The sequence below is a fragment of the Sebastes umbrosus genome, chromosome 11 (genome assembly GCF_015220745.1).
Source record: "Sebastes umbrosus isolate fSebUmb1 chromosome 11, fSebUmb1.pri, whole genome shotgun sequence".
In the NCBI taxonomy this organism is placed as follows: Eukaryota; Metazoa; Chordata; class Actinopteri; order Perciformes; family Sebastidae; genus Sebastes; species Sebastes umbrosus.
Genome location: NC_051279.1, coordinates 24,407,294 through 24,433,441, shown reverse-complemented (window position 1 = coordinate 24,433,441; position 26,148 = coordinate 24,407,294). Strand labels below are relative to the sequence as shown.

General features: G+C 43.6%; 1 protein-coding gene across 6 annotated transcripts in view; it reads left to right on the top strand.

Moving 5' to 3' along the window:
• col6a4a (collagen, type VI, alpha 4a) overlaps positions 1 to 26,148 on the top strand; it is a 68,209-nt gene that overhangs the window by 8,583 nt on the left and 33,478 nt on the right. For 5 of the 6 annotated variants that reach the window (XR_005208741.1, XR_005208740.1, XM_037783929.1 and 2 more), the window contains exons 2-7: positions 2,710 to 2,778; positions 16,723 to 16,825; positions 19,402 to 20,010; positions 21,513 to 22,100; positions 23,154 to 23,723; positions 25,333 to 25,947. Coding sequence is in view for 4 of the 6 variants with exons in the window: in XM_037783929.1 (XP_037639857.1) it covers positions 16,750 to 16,825; positions 19,402 to 20,010; positions 21,513 to 22,100; positions 23,154 to 23,723; positions 25,333 to 25,947 (2,458 nt within the window). In the remaining 2 variants the exon portion in view is untranslated. The remainder of the gene's footprint in view (positions 1 to 2,709; positions 2,779 to 16,722; positions 16,826 to 19,401; positions 20,011 to 21,512; positions 22,101 to 23,153; positions 23,724 to 25,332; positions 25,948 to 26,148) is intronic. The other variant, XM_037783930.1, reaches the window with a different exon arrangement.

The following is a 26,148-nucleotide window of genomic DNA, read 5'->3' as shown; positions in this document are numbered from 1 at the left end:
AATTAATCTCCAGGTTCCCAGCTTTCAGATGATGTACACCACTTCTATGTGACATCTACTGTTGACCTGCTATCTCCCCCTAAATACCCCCTTTAACTCCCTAAAAAAGACTAAAATGGGTTTATTGTGGGTCTCAGAGGGTTAACTGTGAAGATAAAATGATACTCAAACACTCGTTCTGGTCCCTGTCCTGCTCCTCTGGACGTAGAAATGATAAAAATGTGTGAGTCATGTTAAAACCAGGCTGACTGTGAGATTTCCTCCCCAGCGCTGGTTGTTTGTTTAACCCTGTGAGACCCAGTTTATAACCACCCTAAACTGTAGATTCTACATATCTATTTTTATATGGATATTAATGAGTGTTAATCAGTGTTTGTAATACACAGACATCTGAACATCTCTCTCATTAAGACTATAAGCGTTTTTACAGAAAAGTCAAACTATTCACACTGCTCAGCTGGTTGGTGTTGTGCTGTAGAGCTGAATAACCACCAATCAGAAGGGATGTGACGGTGAGGAAATGTTCCCACCGGTTAATAAACTTATGACAACAACGATGTTACTGATTACACCGGACATTTTACAAGAATAGATGACGGTCAAATATGTGTAAAGCGCTGACTCTGATCTCTGGGTTTTATTTCTGTAAAAAACAAAGTGCGAAATGACGGCGGGGGCGGAGGGTACGTAATGTCATCAGAGTGTGCCCGACCACCGTGTAACAACGGTAACACCGACTACCACCACAAGCCTCCCAATCAGTTATTATAATTAATTAAAATTAGTACCAGACCAGGTGAGTTGTCCAGCTTCAGGACTACTGTCTCCACCAGTACTGATCCAGTGAAACCCAGAGAACATGAGTTTCATCAGACACATCCGTCAGCATCACCTCAGAGCAGCTGAGCAGGTGCGAATGTAAACTCCTGACCAGATGTTGAGTCTGTTGTGTACTAATGTGAACCCTGGACCACACACACACTGATGAGTCCTCTGCTGCAGATAACTGATGTTTTATTTCCTGTTTATCTGGTCTCAGGGTGGAACCTTTGGTTCTGTTTACTGTCCGTCTGCTCGTTCTGACGGATCATAACAGAAACTTTAGAAACACTCAGTGGGACGGAAACATGGAAACATGGAAAAACACCCTGACGACAACGCCACGACCTTCAGCTTCTTTATGAATAGAGGTGTCACGATATACTGGTATTAACGATAGACGTGATATTTAAAAATGAAATATTACAAGCTGTTCCCATCCACTCTTCGTAGCTACACCTATTAAAAGTAATACACTGTTATTCATACAGTATATATCCCACAAAATCAGTTCGTATGTAATCCATGTAATGGTGAACCAGGAAGTATAAAGAGCAACAAATGCCGTGTAGGGAGGAGGTCGGGGTGGATGGGTGGGTCTAAAACACCAGACTTTCACCAGGAGACCGCTACCAAACTAAGTATAGTGATGAGGGTCCAATAGACCACAGACCATGGATGTAGAAGAGGGTCCAATAGACCACAGACAATGGATGTAGAAGAGGGTCCAATAGACCACAGACCATGGATGTAGAAGAGGCTGTGTCCTGTGCTTTTGCCCTGCGTGTTAGTAAATAGCCTACAACTCCATTAAATTCTGTTGACGTCATGCACTACTAGCTACTGGCCGATAACGTTTTAATTATTCTATTGTTATTTTTACCGCTTATTTGCACCAACGAACCAAAGCAAATTCCTAGTGTATACCCGATACACCTGGCAATAAATAAATAAAGATTCTGATTCCGATAGCCGGTTGTTTGGGAACAGAGACGTTAATACATCCACCATGGTACAGGCTTACAATACAGCCCATGGGTGTATTAGAAGATAATAAAAGTGATGAATTACAGCCAATAGATCCATTATTACAGCCGCATACAGCTAGCAGGAAGCTGGCAGAACCCGATATGTCATATGAGCGTGCAGGGCGGTGCAGTCCCGTGGGTTTGATGCACGTTCATTATGGCGAGGAAAATAACTCTGGATTCAGCTGTTGGTTCATTTTACTACTTTTAGGACATAATGATTTAAATGAGGGCTATTAAAGTGTTTCTACTGGGAAGTTGATTTATATCCTCTGATTTACAGACGTCTCTTTACACATCCATGGACACAGACTCATTGGTGTTTTCAGTCCAAAATGACGGCAGCTCTACCGCAACGCCATCTAGCAGCTGTTGTCAGAAAAGCAGCAGAGCTTCGTCTCTTTGCTTCTAAACTCTTTGCAGCTGTTCATGTCCGTGTCCCGTGTGAAACCTGAAGTCACAGTTTAAAGTTTTGAACCTAAGTTGTTTCCTGTGAAGACAGAATTTTATTTTGAAAAGACTGTATGCATTTAACGAGTATAAGTTGACAAGCGTATCACGTGTTTCTCATCAGACCACACTGATCATAGCTGCACTCACATAAAAACACAACCCGATCTCATCCGTCATATACAGCGGCTTTGTATCGGACGCCTGCGCTGCTATTGGCTGGGGGTTGCACCACAACGTTGGGTACAAATCCAAGCGCCCGAAAGAGTCCTGAACACAGCAGGGCTGCAGGCTCTCAGCAGATACAGACACCGGCACACTGCTGGAGGCTCAGAGAGATGATTATTATCAATCTATTCTCCATATAAAGTCCATATTCTACCTTTAATAACATCTGTATTGTGTCCCTCAGGATCATCAGAGTCTCTGGGCCTCCTGTCCTGCTGAAGATCCTTTGAGCAAGACTCTGAACCTGAGCCAGGTATCACATAATCACTCAAACATCTGTCTCTGTCCTCTGCTGAGTCATAAACCTCTTCCTATGTTTAGTAAGGGCGTCTCTGCAGCAGCTGGACGTTACGTTTCTTCTTCTGCTGTGTTTTAATGTGTCCTGAGAGGGATGAACCTTCTCCGGTTCTGCTGTCTGCTGGTTCTGTGCGTGGTGCTGGGTCGGTCGGTTCAGGTTACTTTGGGTTCTTTAAGCAGCTCAGACCAGAGCTAATTACTAGATCAACTTTCTCCAGCAGCTTCCTGCTTCACAGATCTGCTGAGGAGGAAATCCATAATGAGGAATTTCCTGCAGATACCTGGAGGCCATTTTAACCATCGCTATCTCTCCTGTTTGTCCTTCCGTTTTCTCTTTGACACTAGTTTAGCATGCTAGCATTCTTCATTTACACGAGATGTTTGACCCAGAGGAGCTGCACACATCCAGAATCACATCCTTTAACCCTTTAAGAGCCCATCACAGACCAGATTCCACAGTGATTATCAGGTCCTGAGTGACTGAATCCAGACTAAATAAACCAAACAGAGTTTCTTATCAGGTTAAAGGATCAGACTTTGTCCCGGTACAGCTCCAGACCAGATCCTGTAGAGTCCAGCAGTAAGAACACATCAGCAGACAGGAAACACTAACTTTACTTTCTCCTTCTCACTTTGGTTCTTTTGCATTTTGAGGCTTGAAGCGGTGAAAGCATCTTTGATTTCACCAGAAAACAAAACATAATGTCGATAATAACACGTCAACGCCACTAATGTCTTTAACACATTAACCCAACTTGGGATTTTTAGGTTGTAGCGGCTCGGTTTTAAAGCTAGAGTGACCCCTTTGAAAATGGCCATGGCAGTTTTTCCTCGCCAAAAGTTAGTGTATGTTTGGAGCTTTATTTAACCTCCTTCATGACAAGCTAGTATGACATGGTTGGTACCAATGGATTCATTAGGTTTTCTAGTTTCTTTCTATCTAGTTTTATTTCTGTTATTTTCTGACAATTTTCTGACAATTTTCTGATTTTCTTTTTCTTTTTTGTTTTTTACTTTTTTTGGACTTTTCTGACATTTTCTGACATTTTATTGGACAAAAACCGTCACACATTCACATATCTGGAGGTCAGAGGTCAAGGGACCCCTTTGAAAATGGCCAAGACAGTTTTTCCTCGCCAAAATTTAGCGTAAGTTTGGATCGTTATTTAATTCTTTATTATCTTCACTCCAGCTTTAAAACTGAGCTGCTACAACCTAAAAATCACAAGTTGTGTTAATGCATTAAAGAAATTAGTGGCGTTAAAAACAAATTTGCGTTAACACGTTATTATCACGTTAACTTTTACAGCCCTATGTTATTACTTCTCTTCCAAACATTGGAACCAGTTTTTGAATCCTGTTGAGGTTTTTATTGTAGTTGCTGAGGTTGTTCAGCTCTTTCAACTTTAAATCATCTTCACCTTAGAATCAAAAACGGAGATCCTCAGTGAGGAGAAGTCGAGCAGCGACACATTTTATTAACTCCGCTGGAGGAGACATCCAGAGTTGATTCCTCTCTGTTTCTGTATCTGAGAGGTTTGTAACAGCAGATCATCCGTTATTCTGTGGCGACTAACATCCTCAGAAACCTCAGAGCTTCGGCTGGTTTTCTTCTTCTTCTGCTTCATGGCTGAATGATCAGATCATATTTCAGGAGGACTAATGAGAGGACTTGAGCTCATTAAATATAATATAAATATAATAATTAAAGCTGTCACTGCTTTGTTCAGCTCCATAAACACTTCTTCTGTGAATGTGGTGAACGTGGATGGATGCTGATGGTGTTGGTGCGGTCTGGCGGCCATGTTGGCGTCCTCACTGAACAGCTGGATGTGTCTCTTATCACTTCATATCTGAACATATTTCTCTGGTTCTGACTGTAATGTAATCAGAAGACCATCTGGTTGTCAGCATATTAGCCAACTAATGTGTCTGCTAACACGCGAGCTAACATAGCCGGTTAGCGTTAGAGTTCATGAGCAGAAAGTGTTTCCACAGAGACTGAACGTATCGGGTTAACGTGGTCATTTCAGCATTTCTGAGCACAAATTAGTTTCACACATTTCATTTGTTCCTTTACATTATAATCTAGTTATTGTAGCAGCGTGGGCTAAAGCTAAAGGTCAGTTTAAAGGAGCACTGGAGCATTAGCAGCATTAGCAGCAGGCTAGCACCAAGAGGAGCCCTGATGAATGATACGCAGCACCATAGACATATATACATAGACACATATACTTTAAATAGACATATAGACATAGATGCTGTATTGAATCCTGGATCTGAGTCAACATGGGCGCCATATCGGACCTGGCCAGACTGGCCTGTAACCCTATACAAGTGAACGGGGGAGCTGCTGTCTTTCTGGATAAAAAGCTCTATAACGTCTAAATTTCTCAACCAGTCGTTATTATATTAGATATATCAGATAAACCACACCACCCTTGGTTCGATGGCGGCAGGTTAATGTTGTTAAATGATCATTTTGTTCCTCATCTTGTAGTTTCTATACAGTATATTCAGTTTGCTGGCTGCCAGCTGCTGCTGTGTCAGATGACCAGTCTGAATGAGCTGCTGGGGATTAACTCAGTATATCAGCGTTTGGACGGAGATATGTGGATTAACTTCAGGTCTTTGGAGCAGCATTCCTGACATTTGTTTTAAGGAGTACTGGATTTTGAAGGCCAACCTCTGTTTGTCTGCTGGACCAGGTTCAGGTTTCAGCCGTGGCTGTTTTCCATCAGCGCCGGTCCAAACATGGTCTCCATACGTTAAGAAAATAAATTCCTCCGTTTAGATTATCCAGAGCACAAACATCTGCCTTTCAAACAACAGCAGGAATATCCTCAGTAATGTTAGGCGCCGGGAGGACCTGGGGGGCCACATCCAGGGACCTGGTGGCCCCGGGGAGCTGGGTGTCCTTGGTGTTTGACAGCTGAGGGGTTTCTCCAAACACTGAGACAGAACCAACTCATGCTCAGCCCGGGGTAGATTTACAGAGTTTGTGACTTCTGACTGACCCCAGATCAGTTCCTCACTTTGATTTCTCCTTTTCAACGTTCACCTCCTCATCCACGTTCGGCCATGACATGTTGATCCAGTCTTTTCCACACAGTGAGGTATGCAGCTTATTAAATAAACACTGGTATCGGATCGGTACTCAGAATGGGACATTAGGTATCACTATCAAGACTGAAAAAACTCAGAGTGGTGCATCCTAGGGCTGCACAATTATGGCCAAAATGCTAATCACGATTATTTATCACGATTATTTATCACGACTATTTATGGATTTTAGGGACAAAATATTGGTATTGCTATTTCACATTTAAATAAACAGAGCGCTGCTTCACTTCCATGCTGTGCTTCATTCCAACCATCAAAAACTGTAAATGTTATTATTTTACTTTAATGTCATCTATAGTTTACATAAAAACAAACAATTCAAATGATTAGGAAATAAATGATTTTATTTGTATTTAAAGGGACTGTTTGTAAGAATCAGAAATGCTTGTTAACAGTGCTTGTGCTCGCTCTACATAGACATGAGCGAGCATTGCTCAAAACAGAGAGGCGACACACGTCAGCTAAAACCACAATATCACTCTATATTTCACCTGCTTGGCAGTAATGTTAGCTGACCAGATGAAGGTCTCTCCATGAATCAATGCTGATCCTAGTGTTGGCTTTTCCTGCCTCAGCCTCCCGACCGCGGCCGGAGGGAACAGGGGAGACACCGGAGTTTTGGTAACGTTTCTCGCTGCGGAGCCCCATCACTTCACAAGACACGGTAAACCTCTGTCGGTCTGGAGGAGCTGCAGCATTTATTTCTGCACAAACGTCCACTGTACATTCACTAGATATTCTCAGAGCTAAACTAACTCTTCTGCAGTGTGGAGTGTGCGCGCATGCACGTGAGGTGGAGTGAGCTGAGCGAGAACGAGTGCGGTGTGTGAGTGAAGACAAGCAGGCAGAGGAGCAGAGGAGCAGAGTACAGCAGAGACTCTGGCCCTGGAGACCAAAGCTACGGTCTCCCCAGCGTCCTCCGACCGCGGCCAACACTGTTTTGCAAGACGGGCTTCACTAGATATAAATTTGAGGTTTTGGTGCTTCCGTGTAGTATGTGTTGGAGTCTTGTCTGAACAGCGTAGCCACACGCGAGCGCGCATGGGACACCGACCCGGATTGATTTATACACGTAAGAAGTTACAAACAGTAAAACAGTAAATATTTGCTTTGATTAAAATAAATCTTGGCATTAGCAGTTCTAATTATACTGTATATTATAAGCTGCTCAGAGCTAGTGTTAGGAAGTTAAACAGGTCATAATTCTCTCTATCTGTGAAAACGTCTCCTTCAAACAACTGGATTTATTCAAGTTTCTCGCCAAAAACTACACTTTACAAGATTTTAACACATCATGATAGATAGTTATAATTTACCATCGCCCAATACTCATTTTTACTGAGCAGCTTGAACGCACCATAATGTAACTCAATGTAGCTCCGCGCTGTCGGCAGACGAGCCGGTCACTGTGATCACTATCTGTGGTCAATATCGTAGTCGATCATGTTCATTTAATTGTGGGAAGCCAAAATCGTGATCGTGATTAACATTCAATTAATTGTGCAGCCCTAGTGCGTCCCTAATAGACCCCCATCCCTCAGGAATCCTCTGACCCACAAGAATGCTGAAAAAATGTCGGCCTCTAACCCAAACCAGGACAACGGGCCCAGAACCAGAACCAAAAGACAGTATGTAGTGTAACTGTGACAGCGTGTTGTTTTTTCCTAGTCACAGCTGGAGAGTTTGGCTCCTCGAATGAAGCCAGAATCGGAATCCAGATGGGTGGAGGAACCTGTTGACAGCAGCGTCTTCCAGACTTCAAGCCTCTTCACATGAATCCAGCCAGCGGCGTGAAACACTCGACTATGTTCAGACATGTGCTGACAAGATGTGAATGTGAGCTTGGGGGTCGCAATTATCAGTCTGATCCAGGGTCAGTCCTCATTAGAGCCCCCGGGGCAGCTCTACATCTTGGTGGGTCTGTGAAGGAACATTGAGAGCTGTTGGCCATTTTAGTATGTTTATCTCATTAAATCTGGTGATTTTAACAGCGCGGTTGTTGTGATCTTTTACAGCGTTCACTCACATCTGGTCAAACTGGTTCGAGCTGTGCAGGTCTCCTCTGAGACCTGAAACACCCCAGTCCTGGTTTCTCCTCTGAGACCTGAAACGCCCCAGTCCTGGTTTCTCCTCTGAGACCTGAAACGCCCCAGTCCTGGTTCCTCCTCTGAGACCTGAAACGCCCCAGTCCTGGTTTCTCCTCTGAGACCTGAAATGCCCCAGTCCTGGTTTCTCCTCTGAGACCTGAAACACCCCAGTACTGGTTCCTCCTCTTAGTTTCTGGTGAAAAGTCTTGATTGTTTACAGCTTTTGGAAGATCGATGCCATAAACCATATCTGTGTGGTAGGCGGGGACAGTATGTTGAAACCAGGCTGTATTTTGGCGCCTGATTTTGATTCAGTTTCAGTCACGATGTGTCTCGCTTTGGTCCCGTTTCAGTCTAGTTTTCATCACTGTGCATTTTTTATTTTTTAATTGTTTGCATCTCTGATGTGTTCAGTCGTCTCTCAGCCAGAAACTGGATTCACATGTTCTCTAGAACCTTTTTGGTTCCTGATTTCTTTGTGTTTGTCCACTGCTGTGACCAGTTCAATCAAGGAGGGATTATTTTCTTTGTCTTGTCTAGAGTTCTGTGCAACAGAATATGTTTTATCTGCTTCCAGGTGCTTTAGTTTAGCTGACAGTGATGTCACACTGACGTCCTGTTAATGAGAGAGTACAAAGTTGACCTGCTGCCCCTTTAAAAGATTAAACAGTGTAGTTCAGTCCCACTGAAGCTGGTTGGTCCTGGTTTCACAGAGCAAGAGACACTGAGGACAATAAAAGAATGAGTTCAGACCCCCTGCAGGAAAAACCTGGAACCACTACAGACGAGAACTTGAGCTCTCTTTCATTATTCCCTCTGGCAGACTCCTAGCGTGGCTGAGAGGGTCTGAAGCACGAGAGCCAGATCAGTGACATTCATGACGAGATTTCAAGCTTAATAAAATATGAAAACAGAAAGCAGCCATTAGTTCCAGCACACTCAGCAGCATTCTGCTCTATAACAGCAGTAGGTTAGACTGTCATCAGCTGTACCTTAACAGCTAAACAGCTCCATACAATAACATGTAACTGAAGAAATGGTGTAGCGTGGTAACAAAGGAAACAGGACAGTAGGCTGATTGTGACCGAGCTAACAGTTAGCTCGCCAGCTACAGCCGTTCACCACTAGTCAACTCCATTGGACGAGCTAATGTCTGTTTGTGGTGTTGGGCGATAGGATAACATTTTCCAACTGGCCACCGTCAGACCAACAACCGGCGATCGCCGAGTAGTTTCAGCTGACAGATCAGCTGTTCTAGTGGCAGAAAATCGGAAAACACACTTCATTCAAACTCCACATAAACTAAATTATATCCCCAAAACTGTCTGGGTAAAGCTGGTTATACACTGTAGGATGTTAGAGATGTTGTTGTGTACTTCCTACTCCTGCAATGTAAAGCCAAAGCTCACGAATTATGTGCTCACACTGTCCGGTCGGATCATCAGCTCTGACCTGTTGGTGTCTGAACCTCCAGCCTGATCCTGGCCTCCACCTGGCCTCCACCTGGCCTCCAGCTGGCCTCCAGGGAGCCTCTAGTCAGTCCTTCAGTCTGATCTCAGCTCTAAACAATGAGGCCCCTCGTTGTTTAAAATCACTTCATCTATAGAGCTGAACCAGCTGACTATGGTCCATGTAAATAGAATAAAAAGAGTATGGTCCATGTAAATAGAATAAATACAGTACAGTATGTAAAAAGAGTAGAGTACAGTATGTATGTAAATAGAATAGAGTACAGTATGTATGCAAATAGAATAAACAGAGTACAGTATGTATGTAAATAGAATAAATAGAGTAAAGTATGTATGTAAATAGTGTTGGATGAGTAAACGGAGCAGAGAGCCTCCTCTCAATCATTCTGCTGTGATTACCTTCACATGTTCACCATTAAACTGAACCCGTTTCCTCCTGAAACACTGATTAAACACAGGCCTATGGGGGCGGGGTGGCCGTGCACGCATGTTCATACATGCACACACACACACACACATACACACATACATGCATGCACAGATGGAAGCATGCTCTGACTGAACGCCCTAACATAAAAGAAGGTGTTCTCATTCAACACAAGTGCTGGTTATTGTCACTTTTACTGCGTTGCTCTCTCGGCTTCAGGTTTCAAACAGAATCCCAACACCTTGGAAAAGAATCACTGGTCCTTTTTCTCTGAATTCTGCAGCAGTTGGTACGAAACCAGGAAACTTTAGCCTCCAACTCTCTTCAGCCTTCAGCTGGAGGCTCGTTTCAGCAGAGCGCTGGTACATTATGTGTAATAATGAACGGTAGAGATGCAGAGTGGTGTGTTCTGGCAGCAGAGAGGAGACGGAGTGGGAGAGAAAAAGATTCAGATTCAGGAGAAACTTTCAAGTGTTCATAAAACTACAGGCGTGGTAACCTTTAGTAATAAGTAGTAGTAGTAAAACCTTAAGTTATATTCACTAATGAATCCATTGTATGGCTGGATTTTGATTTAATGTAAACATTAGGGCTGTCAAAGTTAACATGATAACACGTTAACGCAAATTAATTTTAACGGCACTAGTTTCTTTAACGCAATCGATCGAGATTGTAGCTCAGTTTTAAAGCTAGAGTGAAATCACATGCAGTTTGGGGCAAGTCATAGTCAAGTCAGCACACTGACAGCTGTTGTTGCCTGTTGGGCTTGAGTTTGTCATGTTATGATTTGAGCATATTTTAACGCTAAATGCAGTACTTTTGAGGGTTTCTGGACAATAGTTGTCATTGTTTTGTGTTGTTAATTGATTTCCAATAATAAATATATACATATATTTGCATAAAGCAGCATATTTGTCCACTCCCATGTTGATAAGAGTGTTAAATACTTGATAAATCTCCCTTTTAAAGGTACTGTTTTGTAACTTCTTACACTTACACTCTTATAAATCATTGTGGGTCAGGGTCCCATGCTCGCTCGCGTGTGGCTACGCTGTTCCGACACAAACTACACGGAAGCACCAAAACCGCAAAGTTATATCTAGTGAAGCCCGTCTTGCAAAACAATGTCAACTCTTCCTGCTCCAACCCCCCTGACCGCGGCCAGAAGACACGGAAGAGACTGTAACTTTGGTCTCCAGGGCCGGAGTCGATGCTGTACTCTGCTCCTCTGCCTGCCTGCCTGCCCGCCTTCCCTCACACACCGCGCTCGTTTTCACTCGCTCCACCTCTCACGTGCATGTGCGTGCATGCAACACACTGCAGAAGACGGGAGTCTGAAGCAGGACAATACAGTATCAGCATTGATTCATGGAGAGACCGTCGTCTGGTCAGCTGACATTACTGCCAAGCAGGTGAAATATAGAGTGACATTGTGGTTTTAGCCGACGTGTGTCGTCTCACTGTTTTGAGCGATGTTCTTTCATGTCTATGTAGAGCGAGCACAAGCACGAGTGCGAGCAACAGCACGCTGACTTTCGTTGACTTATCAGCCACAGGTGTCGCTGTTAACAAGCAATTTCTGAATCTTACATAGAGCCCCTTTACGGTACATTTTGAACAGATAAAAACTGTGAGATTAATTTGTGATTAATCACAATTAACTATTGTAATCGATTGACAGCCCTGAAACTTATATATCACAATATATTGATGGTAACCCTGAATCACCAGATTCCTGCCAACACACAGCCCTACTACTGAAAGAGAGCAGGAATCAGACGTCATAGCAGCGGTATGTTGCTATTATATCTGGCTAGGAACCAATCAGATTGCTTGATTTGAGCATCCAGTTTCATAACAATAATTTGGGTTTAATGACCTGAAAGAACGAACTGAGGCAGCACTTAATGTTGTTTTTATCTGAACTATCAGGACCGTTGTCCCAGTGGCGGTCAAGATGTTGATGTGAGGTATTTATATATCTCAGATATGTTAATGGTTGAATTTAACCCTCCAGCTCTCTGTGTGATATCTGAGTCAGTTCACAGGACATTTAAATAGTTTCCCGTTGTTGTTGTGATGTGGCCAGACAGCGTCTGCTGCCTACAGATGAAAGGAAGTGGTTCTATCACGCAGAAAGTAGAGCCAGATGGAGGATGCAGGACAGGACAGCTCGTCGTCTCTGTGGCTCAGAGGGTAGAGCAGGTTGTCCACCAATCAGAAGGTCGGTGGTTCGATCCCCGGCTGCTCCAGGTCACATGTCGATGTGTCCTTGAGCAAGACACTTAACCCCAAATTGCTCCCGAAGGCATAGCCATCGGTGTGTGCATGCTGTAGTGTAAAGCGCTTTGAGTGGTCGGAAGACTAGAAAAGCGCTATATAAGTCCATTTACCATCATCTCCTCCTACTTCTGATTTAGTTCTGCTCACTAGAATGAATCACAGGTACAGGAAGTGCTCAGCTAGTGTTAGCCTCCAGTCTTTCCTTTGTTTGGCCTCCAGCTAACAATGTGACCTCATCATGACGTCCACACTAAAAGGTTCTATATGTCCACATAGCTGTTGTGGCTAGCCTCGTTCTGTGACCAACATATAGCGTTAGCCAATACATATCAGCTCCATCACCATCGTTGATGACGTGTATTTCCCAGCGTGCAGCAGGGAAATACACAGGTCCTTGTGCAGCTGCAGAGTTTTAGGATGAAGCTACGAGTCTAAAGAGTTGAGATAGTGAATGTTTGTCCTCATCTGTTTCCACTTGTTGTGCAGCAGGTTTGTCCCAAAACACTGATCTTATTCATGAGGAGGAAATTAACTCAATACGCCGCCAATACGACGACTCTAAGCCCCCCCACCTACAAATAGAGGGTTTGGAGATGGACGTAAAAAAACTGAACTATCAGGACACAGCTGCCTGGGCAGCAGAACATGGAATATAATCAGATTACAATAATAATCATGTCACATCTATTATATATTTGTACAACTTATAGACCCTTTTAGTGTGGACGTCATGATGATGTCACGGTGTTAGCTGGAGGCTAAACAACATCTAAAATGTCATCTTCCAGTGTTGTTGCCTGCCAGAATCCAGATATCACATACATTTGAGATGACAAACTGTGATTTGAGGCTCTAGCGAGCTACAATATCAGAGAAACGTTTCAGAGATGGAGAGTAAATGTTGTTAATATTTAGTCTTCTGCTAACAACAGCTGTGAGCCATTGGCTGCTGTTAGCAGAAGGCTAAACTATTAGCAACCCTTTCTCTCCATCTCTGAAACGCTTCTCCGATATTGTACGACCTCTTTTTGACTGACTTTACTGACGGATAGTTAACTATAGGCATCCAAAGATTTATACGCCCTCAATTTATCTTTACAGCGCTGCCGTTGGCCACCAGCCCGCTGGTCGGACGGCTGGCTACTTAGCTAACTTAGCTTGCTAATTCCACCATGCTGTCATGAAACACAGAAAATGAGCTGAACAAAGTTCTCCCTCATCTGGTGATAGCACCGTGCTTTCCTACACTGTGACAAGAGTGTGTGGATGAAGCATTCATTTGTTAAATTTTACTCATTTAGCAACTGGCTAGTTAGCTAGCTACCTTGCTAATTCCAGCATGCTACAGAAAATGAGCCCAACAGCGGACAGCGCTGGGTCACGGCCCCTCTGCCTCACTCCTCACCGCTAGGACACTACTTCACCGGGAGGAGAGCAGGCGTTAGCTAGCTGGCTCTTCAGTCTCCGGACAATATAGCCAGTTCAGGAGACAGACAATCTAGCTAGTTAACTAACGTTAGCCAGCCGTCTACTCCTCCTGAAGTAGTCTCCAGCGGTGTAGGGATCGGCTAATCTGGTCTCATTGGTTAATGTTAACGTTCTCAACTAACACTCGTGATCCTGGAGAGTGAGTGACAGAACATATTGAGAGAAACTAGTATTTTCTTCAGCCATTGTTAAAAAAAAAAGCCAACAATACAGCTTTAACTAACGTGTTCAGAGAATTATTCTGCCTCCACTTAACGCTTCGCCCACTAAACACCTCATCAAAAGGTCTATATAAAGAGGTCTATATAAAGAGGGCTGTATAAAGGGGTTTATATAAAAAGGTCTATATAAATGGGTCTATATAAAGAGGGCTATATAAAGGAGTTTATATAAAGGGGGCTATATAAAGGGGTCTATACAAATGGGTCTATACAAAGGGCGCTATACAAAGGGTCTATATAAAGGGGGCTATATAAAGGGGTCTATATAAAGAGGTCTATATAAAGGGGTCTATACAAATGGGTCTATACAAAGGGCGCTATACAAAGGGTCTATATAAAGGGGGCTATATAAAGGGGTCTATATATAGGGGGCTATATAAAGGGTCTATATAAAGGGGGCTATATAAAGGGTCTATATAAAGGGGGCTATACAAAGGGGGCTATACAAATGGGTCTATCTAAAGGGGGCTATGTAAAGGGTCTATATAAAGGGGTCTACAAATGGGTCTATAGTAAGGGGGCTATACAAACGGTCTATACAAAGGGGGCTATACAAAGGGGGCTATATAAAGGGTCTATATAAAGGGGGCTATACAAAGGGGGCTATACAAAGGGTCTATACAAAGGGGTCTATATATAGGGGGCTATATAAAGGGTCTATATAAAGGGGGCTATACAAAGGGGGCAATATAAAGGGTCTATATAAAAGGGTGTATATAAAGGGGGCTATACAAAGGGGGCTATACAAAAGGGGCTATACAAAGGGGGCTAAACAAAGGGGGCTATATAAAGACGTCAATGAGGCCCCTGCAAAGCTACAGCAACACATTCATACAACAGATAGTTTCTAACCAGCAATTATTGATTTTTCCGGCTGAAAAGCCTTCGCTGGCAGATTTTATCAGCTGTTATTGATGTTAGCTTCATATCTGTCTGACTCTTTGTAAAGTTATTGTGACTTTGTTTTGAGACATAAATTAGTATTAATATTATTATTCTTAGCATTCATCCTCCTCTGTCTCCAGTACTTTCTAAATTCTTAGTGTAACAGTCCCACTCGCTGTAGTGATTTACTGTCTGTGCTGTGAGACAACGTTTGCGTCCTCTCAGTGATGATTTATCCAACGTATCGCAGCGCTGCAGTTACGTCGATGAGTTTATGGCAGCGAGCAGAATCACATCATTATCAATAATTACACTGATTTAGCAGAAGACGCCCACTTTACCCTCTTCACCCCTCAAATGTTCCCAGATCAGGACGGTCAGCTGTGGAAATCACTGGCAGGCTCTGATGGGAGTATATTATATATATATATATACATATATATAAATAGTTAATCGCAAATTAATCGCACGTTTTTTATCTGTTCCTTTAAAGTGAGATTTGTCAAGTATTTAACACTCTTATCAACATGGGAGTGGACAAATAACGCTGCTTTGTGTAAATGTATGTGTATATTTATTATTGTTAGTATTTTGTACCAATGGATTCTTTAGGTTTTCTAGTTCCATATGATACCAGTATCTTTATTCTCGCTTTAAAACTGAGCCACTACAACCTCCAAAAAATCGGTTGCATTAATGCGTTAAAGAATTTAGTGGCATTAAAACGAATTTGCCCTAAAACGTTATTAACGCGTTAAAGCCCCTACTAAATAACAAAATATTTCTTTTATTTAACATAACTTTAGTAACACCTTAAATTGTTCATTAACGGATTTGTTAAGAAATTCTAAAGTGTAAATTAAGGGAAAAGTCATGTATCCTTACATCTGCTTTATTTGTTTATTCATGGCTTATTAAGTTAAAGGTCCCATATTGTAAAAAGTGAGATTTTCATGTCTTTTACATTATAAAGCAGGTTTAGGTGCTATATAAATACTGTTAAACTATCAAAACGCTCAATATACTGAGAAATACACACAGCCCATATTCAGAAATTATACGTTTGAAACAAGCCGCTAGGATTTCTGTCCATTTGTGATGTCACAAATATACATATACAATATTTAGACCATTACACGGTTTTAAACGTAAATATTTTAAATATGTCCCAGTTTATTTCCTGTCGCAGTGGATGTAATTAGCATCAGCTGACAGGAAGTAAACATGGACCCAAACTGTTGCCTAGCAACGCAATTCCGTTGAAATTCACTAAAACGGAGCGTTTCAAACAGAGGGTAAATACAGGTATATTCAGGTCGACAGTATGAGGAAAATAATGTTTTTTTTTAACATTACAGCATGTAAACATGTTCTATTAGAAACACAAAATGCAAGTATGAACCTGAAAATTTGCATATTATGGGACCTTTAAGGGTTTTTAAAGGGGTTTAGCTTTCATCATGACTCTTTCAACACGACACACATCTGGATTTAATACCGTAAGATTAAAGTAAAATCAGTTTAATGAACCAGAGGAGAGTTTTAAGGTGTGGATGTGATTCTTGTTAGATCAGCCTTAAGTCAGATTTTGACTTAGTGCTTAATTTGAGGGGTTTTCACTAATAAAAAGTCAAACATTTAGCAGCGGTTCTTTTACTGTTGTAACTCCAGTGAATTATCTGAATCCTTCTCCCACCACTAAATACTATGGCTCAAACGTTAAAGCTTTTAGTGAATTCCTCTTTTAATGCGGCATTTTCCAAATGTGCATCTTGTTTGTCATGCAGACCAACGCGCCACAGCTCCGAGGGGTTTTTATTCTCAGAGCGGTGGTGATGGGCGTGGCCTGTCCTCATGTTGCTGATGGGAAACAGCTTCTCTGCATCTTTTATGGTTGTCTTTGTCTCTGTGTGGCAGGACGAAGGAACCTGAGAACCATCCAGCATGGAGGGGAGGCGGAATCTACTCCTCAGCCTCATCATGGCAGCCTGTTTCTACGGCAACGCCGCTCAGATGACAGGTGTGTATCATTATATACAGCTATGACTTCATTTCCTGCATACCAACACATACAGGGTTACGGCCAGCGTACCCCTGCTTCAACATTACATCATCCTACAACATCTGGAAAACCTGCATACAGCTGTGTACTGCTATGTCTGTGAGGACACTCAATGACATAATGCATTCCCTCGCCCCTTACCTTAACCATCACAACTAAGGCCCTGTCTACACCTATACAGATATTTTTATAAACGGATAGTTTCCCCTCCGTTTTAAAAAAAGAAAAAAATCTACCCGCACAACCTTCGTTTTACAAATATAATATAAAAAATAGTCAGAAAAATGTCCAAAAAAATGTCTGAAAAAGGCGAAAGAAGGGCAGAAGAAAAGTCAGAAAAAAATCATCTCTGTCCACACTCGAACGCAAAAACAACTCCAAAAGCTCGCCGTCACATTTACATGTCACCACAAGTTAAAGATCGATGAGTTTAGTTACCAGCCTTCTCTCTGCCTTTCCTTCGGCTTCATTACAGTCAGTGTGATAACAGTTATTGTTAGTGGGGGGGGGGATTCCTATCATCAACTGTCTCTTTACATGAATTAAATGTGTTCCTGCTTCGGCCTCCTGAGACTGGAACATGTTTCTGATGTAAAGTAGGAATCAGTCCGAGCAGTGCTGACAAAACGTAAAAAAGCCGGTAGTCCGCCATCTTTAATATTGTTTCTGGCGCCTGCTCATTACACAAAGCAACAATGGGCGCCTAATGAGGACGTCATCGTTTTACATGTCCACACAGATACAAAGTAACCGGAAAAATCTGCACCTTAGAAGGCGTTTTAGAAAATATTCGTTTTTGTGACCAAGAACGGTGCTAGCATGAGGACGAGAAGCCAAAACGTAGAGGTAAATATCTGTTTTTAAAAATATCTGTATATGTGTAGACAGGGCCTCAATCCCTGACCCTGACTTAATCCCGATTCTAACCTGAACCTTAAAACAAAGTCTGAACCCTCAAACAGGCCTTTGGAGGTCTGTCCTAAGGTAGGGACCGGCCAACATGTCCTCAGTTTCCAAAATGTCCTCACAGAGATAGCTGTACAAGTACAAACACACACACACTGTAGATGCCAACACACACACACACCCACACAGATCAGATGTGTATTTTCTATAAGCCGCTGTGTTACTAACCTGCACTAGAAGGTGTTTTCTGCTGAGCACACAGATCTGAAGCTTTAACTGTTCTCTGATAAGCTGCCTGGTTGCATCAAACATATAGATCAGTATTTTACAACCCGACTGCCAGACCAAAGAACATCTGGATTATGTTCAACATGTTTTCAACATCTGCCTACAGGATGGCTGGGAGAGAGGGAAATACATTATGGTTAAAGTTAGGCAACGAAAATACTTAGTTAAGGACATTTATAGGCAACGGAAATACTTAAAGTGGAAGTGAAGCAAAGTTAATGATATAACAAACATGACAAACGTCAGCATTTAAGAGAAAAAACACAGGACAGAGGAAAAACAAAAGGGGGGACACTAATGTATTGTTCCTGGATGTAAAGATGAGATTTACAATGTTAAAACCAAGAACAAAACAGTCCATCTCATAAACTGAGGCTGAAACAGAGATCAGTAACGTTACTGCAGCGCTGGCTAGTGGCACTGAAAGAGTCCTCCGACCGGCACTGAGTCCAGCTGACTGGACTGACTAACTGAAACTCATCTTTACATCCAGGAACAATACAACAGTGTCCCCTCTTTTGTTTTCTTCTGTCCTGTGGCTCCTCAGTCTCCGTCTTTCACGGTCTCTACCGTTGTATCTGTGTAACTCAACCGAGCCAACTGACCTGGTGATGTCACAGGTAAGAGTACTGCAACATGGTGGCGCTTTTGTCACGAAAGATGTAACAGATCTTCTTTTTTCTCTTAAATGCTGACATTTGTCATGTTTATTATATAGTAGTTCATTAAAGTGGAGATCCATTTAGTAAACTAGATTAACTTGGTCTCATTTCTACTTTAAGGACATTTGTTGCAGGTCTGTGCAGAGACCCTGGATCTCACAGTCACTTTAAGCCTCTCTGAGGTGTTTAACCTGAAGGCATGTGGGGAAAGGAAACACTGAGTCGGTTTTGTGCAGCCAGGCACATGAATATGAGGGATATAAGAGTTTGTAGTGAGATGGAGAAGTTAAAGCAGAGCTAGAGTTGGATCAGCACCACCAACACTGTCTGAAAGAAATGACCTCCGGCTGGAAGCCTCACAGCTTTGTTTCACCTTCCTCACACTGTTGCATTAGCGAGTCCACCTTAAGGTGAGTGCTTTCAGACTCCATCCTGCTCCTACCTGTCCACAATCTGTCCACAATCTATCCACAAGCTGTCCACAATCTGTCCACAAGCTGTCCACAAACTGCTTGTTTTTCCCCTCTGGCTTGCACACATCACAAGCAACCACCACTTCTTTCTGTAAACCACGCTGACATTTTCCCGCCTCTGGCTGGCGAGCTGCTCGGGCAGTAAGAGCTTTCCTTGTAGCACCCAGCTGTGACCTCTCCGTGACCTGACAACCTTCCCTCTCAGTCTGCACTCAAGAGGCTGTAGCCGACATCGTCTTCATGATCGACGGGTCGTGGAGCATCGGCACCGAGAACTTCAAACAGATCCGTCAGTTTCTGTACACACTGGTGGACAGCTTCGACGTCGGGCCCGAGCACGTCCACATCGGCCTGGTCCAGTACAGCACCACGCCACGCACCGAGTTCCTGCTCAACACCTACCAGAACAAGAAGGACATCCTCCAGTACATCAACAGCCTGCCGTACATGGGGGGCGGCACCCAGACGGGGCAGGGCCTGGACTTCATGCTGACTGAGCACTTTGTGGAGGCAGCCGGAAGCCGAGGGGGTCAGAACGTTCCGCAGATCGCCGTGGTGATCACCGATGGCAAATCACAAGACAACGTGGAGTCCCACGCTCAGGACCTGAAGAGGAGGGGACTTGTTTTGTATGCGATCGGTATCAAAGAGGCAGACGAAGACCAGCTGAGAGAGATCGCCAGTGAGCCGCACAGTCAGCATGTCTACAGCGTGTCTGACTTTGCGGCGCTGCAGGGAATTTCTCAGAGCATCGTCCAGACGCTTTGCACAACTGTAGAGGAAGTCAAACGACAACTCCTGCAGTTGTCTCAAGGTAAAACGTGTTGTACCACACAGCTCCTGGTGATCCACTGGTCTCACTTAAGTAGTACTTATATCTAAGCAATGATAGTCGTACTTACTGGTTGTTGTCATAATATTATCCAACAGAATTCACTCTGATGTCATCTGAGTGTCAGAAGATACACCTGTAAACCTTTATTTAGTCAGCCAAATAATATAATTTAACAGACACTAAAGGCCCAGACACACCAACCCGACTTCAAAGAACTAGCAGCGGCGAAGGCCACCAGTTGCGTCGCCTCACGTCACCTTTGCCTTGGTCAAAAATTTGCACTCGAACACACCGCAAAGACTATTACTGGTAAAATTTTAAGCCTTTACGTGTCTTAAAAAAGGCAGTTGCTAATAAGTGGCTAAATTAGACTACTAAACATCTTCACGCCGAACGCTAGTCCACCTTTAGCTTAGTGGTGGCGACGTGAAGTCATTTGACCATGGTGTGGGTTCGCTTATAGCCTAACGTTAGCTTTTTACCTCTGGCGATTGCACTTAGGCTTCAAAAATCATTCATGAAGATTATTTTGCTGTACAAAGCGCGTTAAGGCCCAGACACACCAAGCTGACATCAGAGAACTAGCGGCGATGGAGGCCGACAAGTTGCACTCGAACACAACGCAAAGACTACAGCCGACGACTAGTTAGCACGTACGTTCTGCGCCTGTATGAGAGGAAATAACGCTCCACACCAGCAGGTGGCGGTAATCTGTACAAACAGTGTAGACGAAACTCCAGTGTTCTTTTATACAACAGCCGCTGCCGACATTTTGGACTGAAAACACTTATTATATTTATATTTTATTGTAGGCCGTTTCGGTAGAATATGACAATAGAATTGAAATAATGTAGTTTTCCTTTTGTATGGCACTCTTTAGGCGGACGTTTTACTGGCGTCCAGTAGTCGCTTTCAGTCCAAAATGGCGGAAGCGTAGCTCTGCTGCTGGGCGCTGATGTTGACATGGAACGAACTATTGACTTTCACTTCTTAGTGATATACGTTCTTTGGCCTGTATTTGTCGTTCAAAAAGGGAAACAGGAAGACCGAGGACGGCGGATATACAAGCCATTGTTATGATATGCCTTGACTTTACTCGTTGACTTGCTTTCCTCACGTCCGTTTCTCCTCTCGTGCACTGCTTGGTTTAAGCTGAACAGCCAATCAGAGAGATTTCTCTCACCGACGAGCTCCGCCGCCGATTCAACATGCTGAATTGTCTGAAAGATCTCCGACACAGGTAGACTAGAGCCGACGGTGCGGGACACACCGAAAAAACTAGAGAGACGCTCAAACTGTCCGACGGCCCCAAACTGTGTGACGGCCCAGAGTTGTTCAACGGCCCCGAACTTGTCCGACGGCCCCGAACTGTCCGACGGCCCCGAGCTGTCCGACGGCCCCGAACTGTCCGTCGGTGACTTGGTGTGCCTGGACCTTAACATGTTCCTCAGCTTGTTGACTCTTTTCTTTCTCCTGTCCAGAATGTGCCAAAGCCACCGTGGCCGACATCGTCTTCCTGGTCGACGGCTCCACCAGCATCGGCATCAGTGACTTTGAGGAGGTCCGTAAGTTTCTCCGAAGCGTCATCACAGGCCTCGACATCGGCTCCAACAAAGTTTGGGTCGGCTTGGCTCAGTACAGTAGTGACACTCACCAGGAGTTCCTGCTGAAGGAGCACATGGACAAGCAATCCCTGCTGGCTGCAGTGGACACATTTCCTTACCGAGCAGGAGGCACGGAAACCGGCAAGGCCATCGATTTCCTCCGGACGACGTATTTCACAGAGGACGCGGGGAGCCGGGCCAGCCAGCGCGTGCCTCAGATCGCCGTGGTCATCACAGATGGAGACTCCACGGACGATGTGGTAGTGCCCGCCCAGAACCTGAGGAAGCATGGAGTCATAGTGTTTGGCATCGGGGTGGGAGGAGCCAACATGGAGGAGCTGAAATCCATCGCCAACCGGCCTAAAGAGCGCTTCCTGTCCTCCATCGATAGCTACCAGGCTCTGCAGAGGCTGACAGTAGGTCTGCTGCAAACGGTTTGCATCTCTGTGGAGGATCAGAGACAAGGTAAGATAGCTGAGTGAGTCAATGTGAAATTTAAACGTAAGTTTTGGGTCAAACCAGATGTGAAGATATTTATACTCCGAGATCACAGGCGCAGTCTGCATTGGTTCAGGGGGCTCACTGAACCCCCGAGAAATGCATCCTATATTTTTATAATAACGTATAACTAATAATTTATTGTAATGATGAATAATATCAACCTTGTTGTGTCTTCATATTGACAGAATAAAAAACCCACAAGACAAGAAGATCGATTTGTGGTATTTTTATTTACTTATAGCCTAATAACATCGGACATTCTGTCCACACCGTTAAATATGCACTTCTGTTGCACCATGGACACAAACCACGTACCTATCAGCTGTGTGGTTAAGATCAGACTAGAGATGTAACCACTTAAAAGATGGGCGAGTAATACTTGCTCTCTTCCAATGTTTGTCAACTACACACATCCCAATACATTAGACCTCTCTCACCTCTCACACACATTATATTCCCTCTGGATTGTTTTTGTGAACCCCCGACCTTAGAGTTCAAAATGCGCCTACATCCGAGACCCTGTCAGTACTAAGTCCATTCAGATTGCTGATATGCAAACTGTTGTCAACAATATCTCAATTATCTGCAATTTGTCAAAGGCTTGTTGTAGGATTTCAGTGGTTGCAATACAGAACTGTGTCATCCGCATAAAGATGGGAGTTAAAATTTGTTAGCAAGGACATAATGTTAATATAAATTGTGAACAACACAGGACCCAATATAGACCCCTGTGGAACTCCCTTTGACAGTGGTAACAGCACAGAACGATTATTTCCCAGGATCACAGGACAAAGTGCTGTCGATGACACAGGTAGTCCTGAAACTTAGCTAATGCTAAACGTGATTGCTGACTATGGAAGACCACTCTTGCCGAGATACTAAAACATGAAGAATTATGAATGAGTGTCTTGTAATTCATGAGCGAGATTTACTCTTTTAGAACTGAGAGAGTTTTTATCATTTCTCAGTGCTCAGTCTACTGTAACAGCAGATCTGTTCTTTGCATTTTTCTTTCAGCCTTGGCAGAGAAGTTTGCAGACATCTTCTTCCTGGTGGACCGCGGTTTGACAGGAGCAGAGTTCCAGCAGATCAGGGGTATCCTAAACAGGATGATCAACCAACTTAACATGTCAGCGTCCACCTACCGGCTGGGCTTGGCCCAGTATGGTCAAGATGTCAAAGTGGAGTTTCTTCTCAACACTTACCAAACCAAAAACCAGACGCTGGCTGGTGTTAAGAGTGTCCGCCAGCGCAGATTGCAAACCAACGAACCTCGTAATCTGGGCGGCGCGCTGCAGTACGCCAGGACTCACTTCTTCACTAGTGAGGCAGGAAGCCGGGCGGACCAAGGCTACCGACAGTACCTGGTTGTTATGAGTGGAAAAGACTCGGATGATCAGGTGTATAGAGAGTCACGTCTGATCAAATCATCCGGAGTAACTGTGGTAGGGATGAGCCTCGGTGCATCCATGCAAGAAATGCGTGTCATCGCCACCGCACCGTACTCGTACCAGTCTATAGGCAACACCGTAACTATACTGAGGGATATCGTGGTAAAACAGGAAGCACAGACCGCTCTTACTGGAGGTGAAAAGCTTTTTAAAATTATTATTATTATTATTATTATTATTATTATTATTATTATTATTAATAATAATAATCACCTTTGAAAAATTTATTTTACAACAATTTATTCACAGTCACCCATTTTGAATTTGACCATTGCATGAAGTGTCAGATATGTGAGCTGTTTCTAACTGACAGATGGGTACACCTGCTTGATTATCTTGTTGTTACCTTGATCTATCATGTACTTGAGATCTAAGGTGACCATATAGACCCTTTTAGTGTCGACGTCATGATGAGGTCATGGTGTTAGCCGGAGGCTAAACAAAGGAAAGACTGGAGGCTAACACTAGCAGTGGGCTAAAGTTACTCATCTAAAATGTCATCTTTCTGTGTTGTTGGGTGCCAGAATCCAGATATCACATACATTTGAGATGACAAACTGTGATTCGAGGCTCTAGCGAGCTACAATATCTGAGAAACGTTTCAGAGATGGAGAGTAAATGTTGTTAATATTTAGCCTGCTGCTAACAACAGCCCTGAGCCATTGGCTGCTGTTAGCAGAAGGCTAAACTATTAGCAACTAGGGATGTTAATAATTAATCGTTTAACCGTTAACTGACATTAAGCATTTTAACTGATTAACGCTATTGGTTAAAACGGTTAAAAGAAATGTTAATAATTAATTAAAAAGCTGAGAAAAACTCGTCACTTCAAGGGGAAAAGCTGGTCCACCTTCAGAGCACACCTTAAGAAGCGGAGCCAGCATTACAGATACAGGAAGTTGGCTCCCGTCTATAGCTCGCTTGAGCGGAGGAGTTGTAGCCTCGTAGCATTTATTCACCGACAAATAAACTGTACACACACTGTCTGCTACACCTACGTTCACAGCTATAACGCCACCGACAACACAGTCGGTCGGAAACTCGCTGAAGTCACGCCCCGCTGACAGAGCGTATGTGTGTGGCTACAGTGGGCAAGGAGCCACCGTCAATGCTAGCAGCTGTTAATGTAGGACAAACAGACACACTGTTTGTAGGACAATCGCTATCGTTAATCCGGACAGACAGAGTGTCGTTATGCCGGGCAGACACACAGCGAACAACTGCTAAACTAAACCAAATGTGCGGTGGAGCCTTTTACTGGGGAAGTGGCTGCCTGCTAAATTAAGTCTATAGGAGTCTATATAAAGGGGTCTATATATATATATACAGTATATATCTTATCTTACTGGAGGTGTTGCCTGGCACATTGTTAGAATAGCATCTCAGGAGTCGGCAATCCCAGTTTATTGTTATGGCCATTTTTTGATTTTTTGATTTTAACATTTGACAGAGCCATAGGTGTCACTCAGTACACCTGATCCAGCTTTGATTTCAGCTTTGTACCCAGACTACCTGCGTTTTGACCTCCGCTGAGTCGCTCGACTAGCCTCGTTGAAATGAATAAAGTCGGTCTGAACATGCTCATCTGTCAGCAAGAAATTGCTCACAAAACAGAATTTCCTAGATCGTATATAATGAATTGAGTATTCCTCGTCTCAGTCTGTCCTTCATCATGAAATGTATGTGAATGGTTGAGCAGTTCAATGAGTTGATAATGATTTTATGATGATAAACTCCTCTCACAGATTGCAAAGCAGCCAATGTGGCAGACATCGTGTTCATCGTTGATGAGTCGGGAAGCATTGGAAACCCCAACTTCCAGATGGTGCGCACTTTCCTTCACACGATTGTGAGCGGCCTGGATGTCAGTCCAGCTAAAGTCCGAGTGGGCATCGTGATGTATAATACCCAGGCCACGGCACAGGTCTACCTCAACACCTTCAATGTTAAGGACGAACTGCTGGAGTTCATCAAGATCCTGCCGTACCACGGCGGTGGTACGAACACCGGAGCTGCCTTAACGTTCACCCTGAACAACGTTTTTACCACGCAAGGAGGAAGCCGGAAAGGCGTCCAGAAGGTGGCGGTGGTGATCACAGACGGTGAATCCCAGGACAACGTGAGCACGCCAGCATATGAACTCCGTCAGGCTGGTGTCACTGTTTACGCTGTAGGAGTCAAAGATGCCAACGATGCCCAGCTGGTAGAGATGGCGTCTCACCCCCCACATAAGCACAAATTTGTTGTGGACAGTTTTTCCATGCTGAAATCAATGGAGCAGAGCCTGCAGAAAACCCTGTGTCATAACATCCTCCGGCAAGCAGTCACAGTCAGTATGAGAAGAACTGGCATCAAAGAAGGTCTGAACCACTGTTGGTTTTATAACCGGCTTTGTTGAATACGTTTAAAAATAGGTTTTAATTCAAAGTTTCAAGAGTAGAACAGTATTTATAGAACATTAAATTACTGTTAGAGTTGTTCCGATAACGATACTAACATGTCAGAAATTTGGGATCGGGCATCGGCAGTCTACGCACCAATCACATACCATAATTTATTAA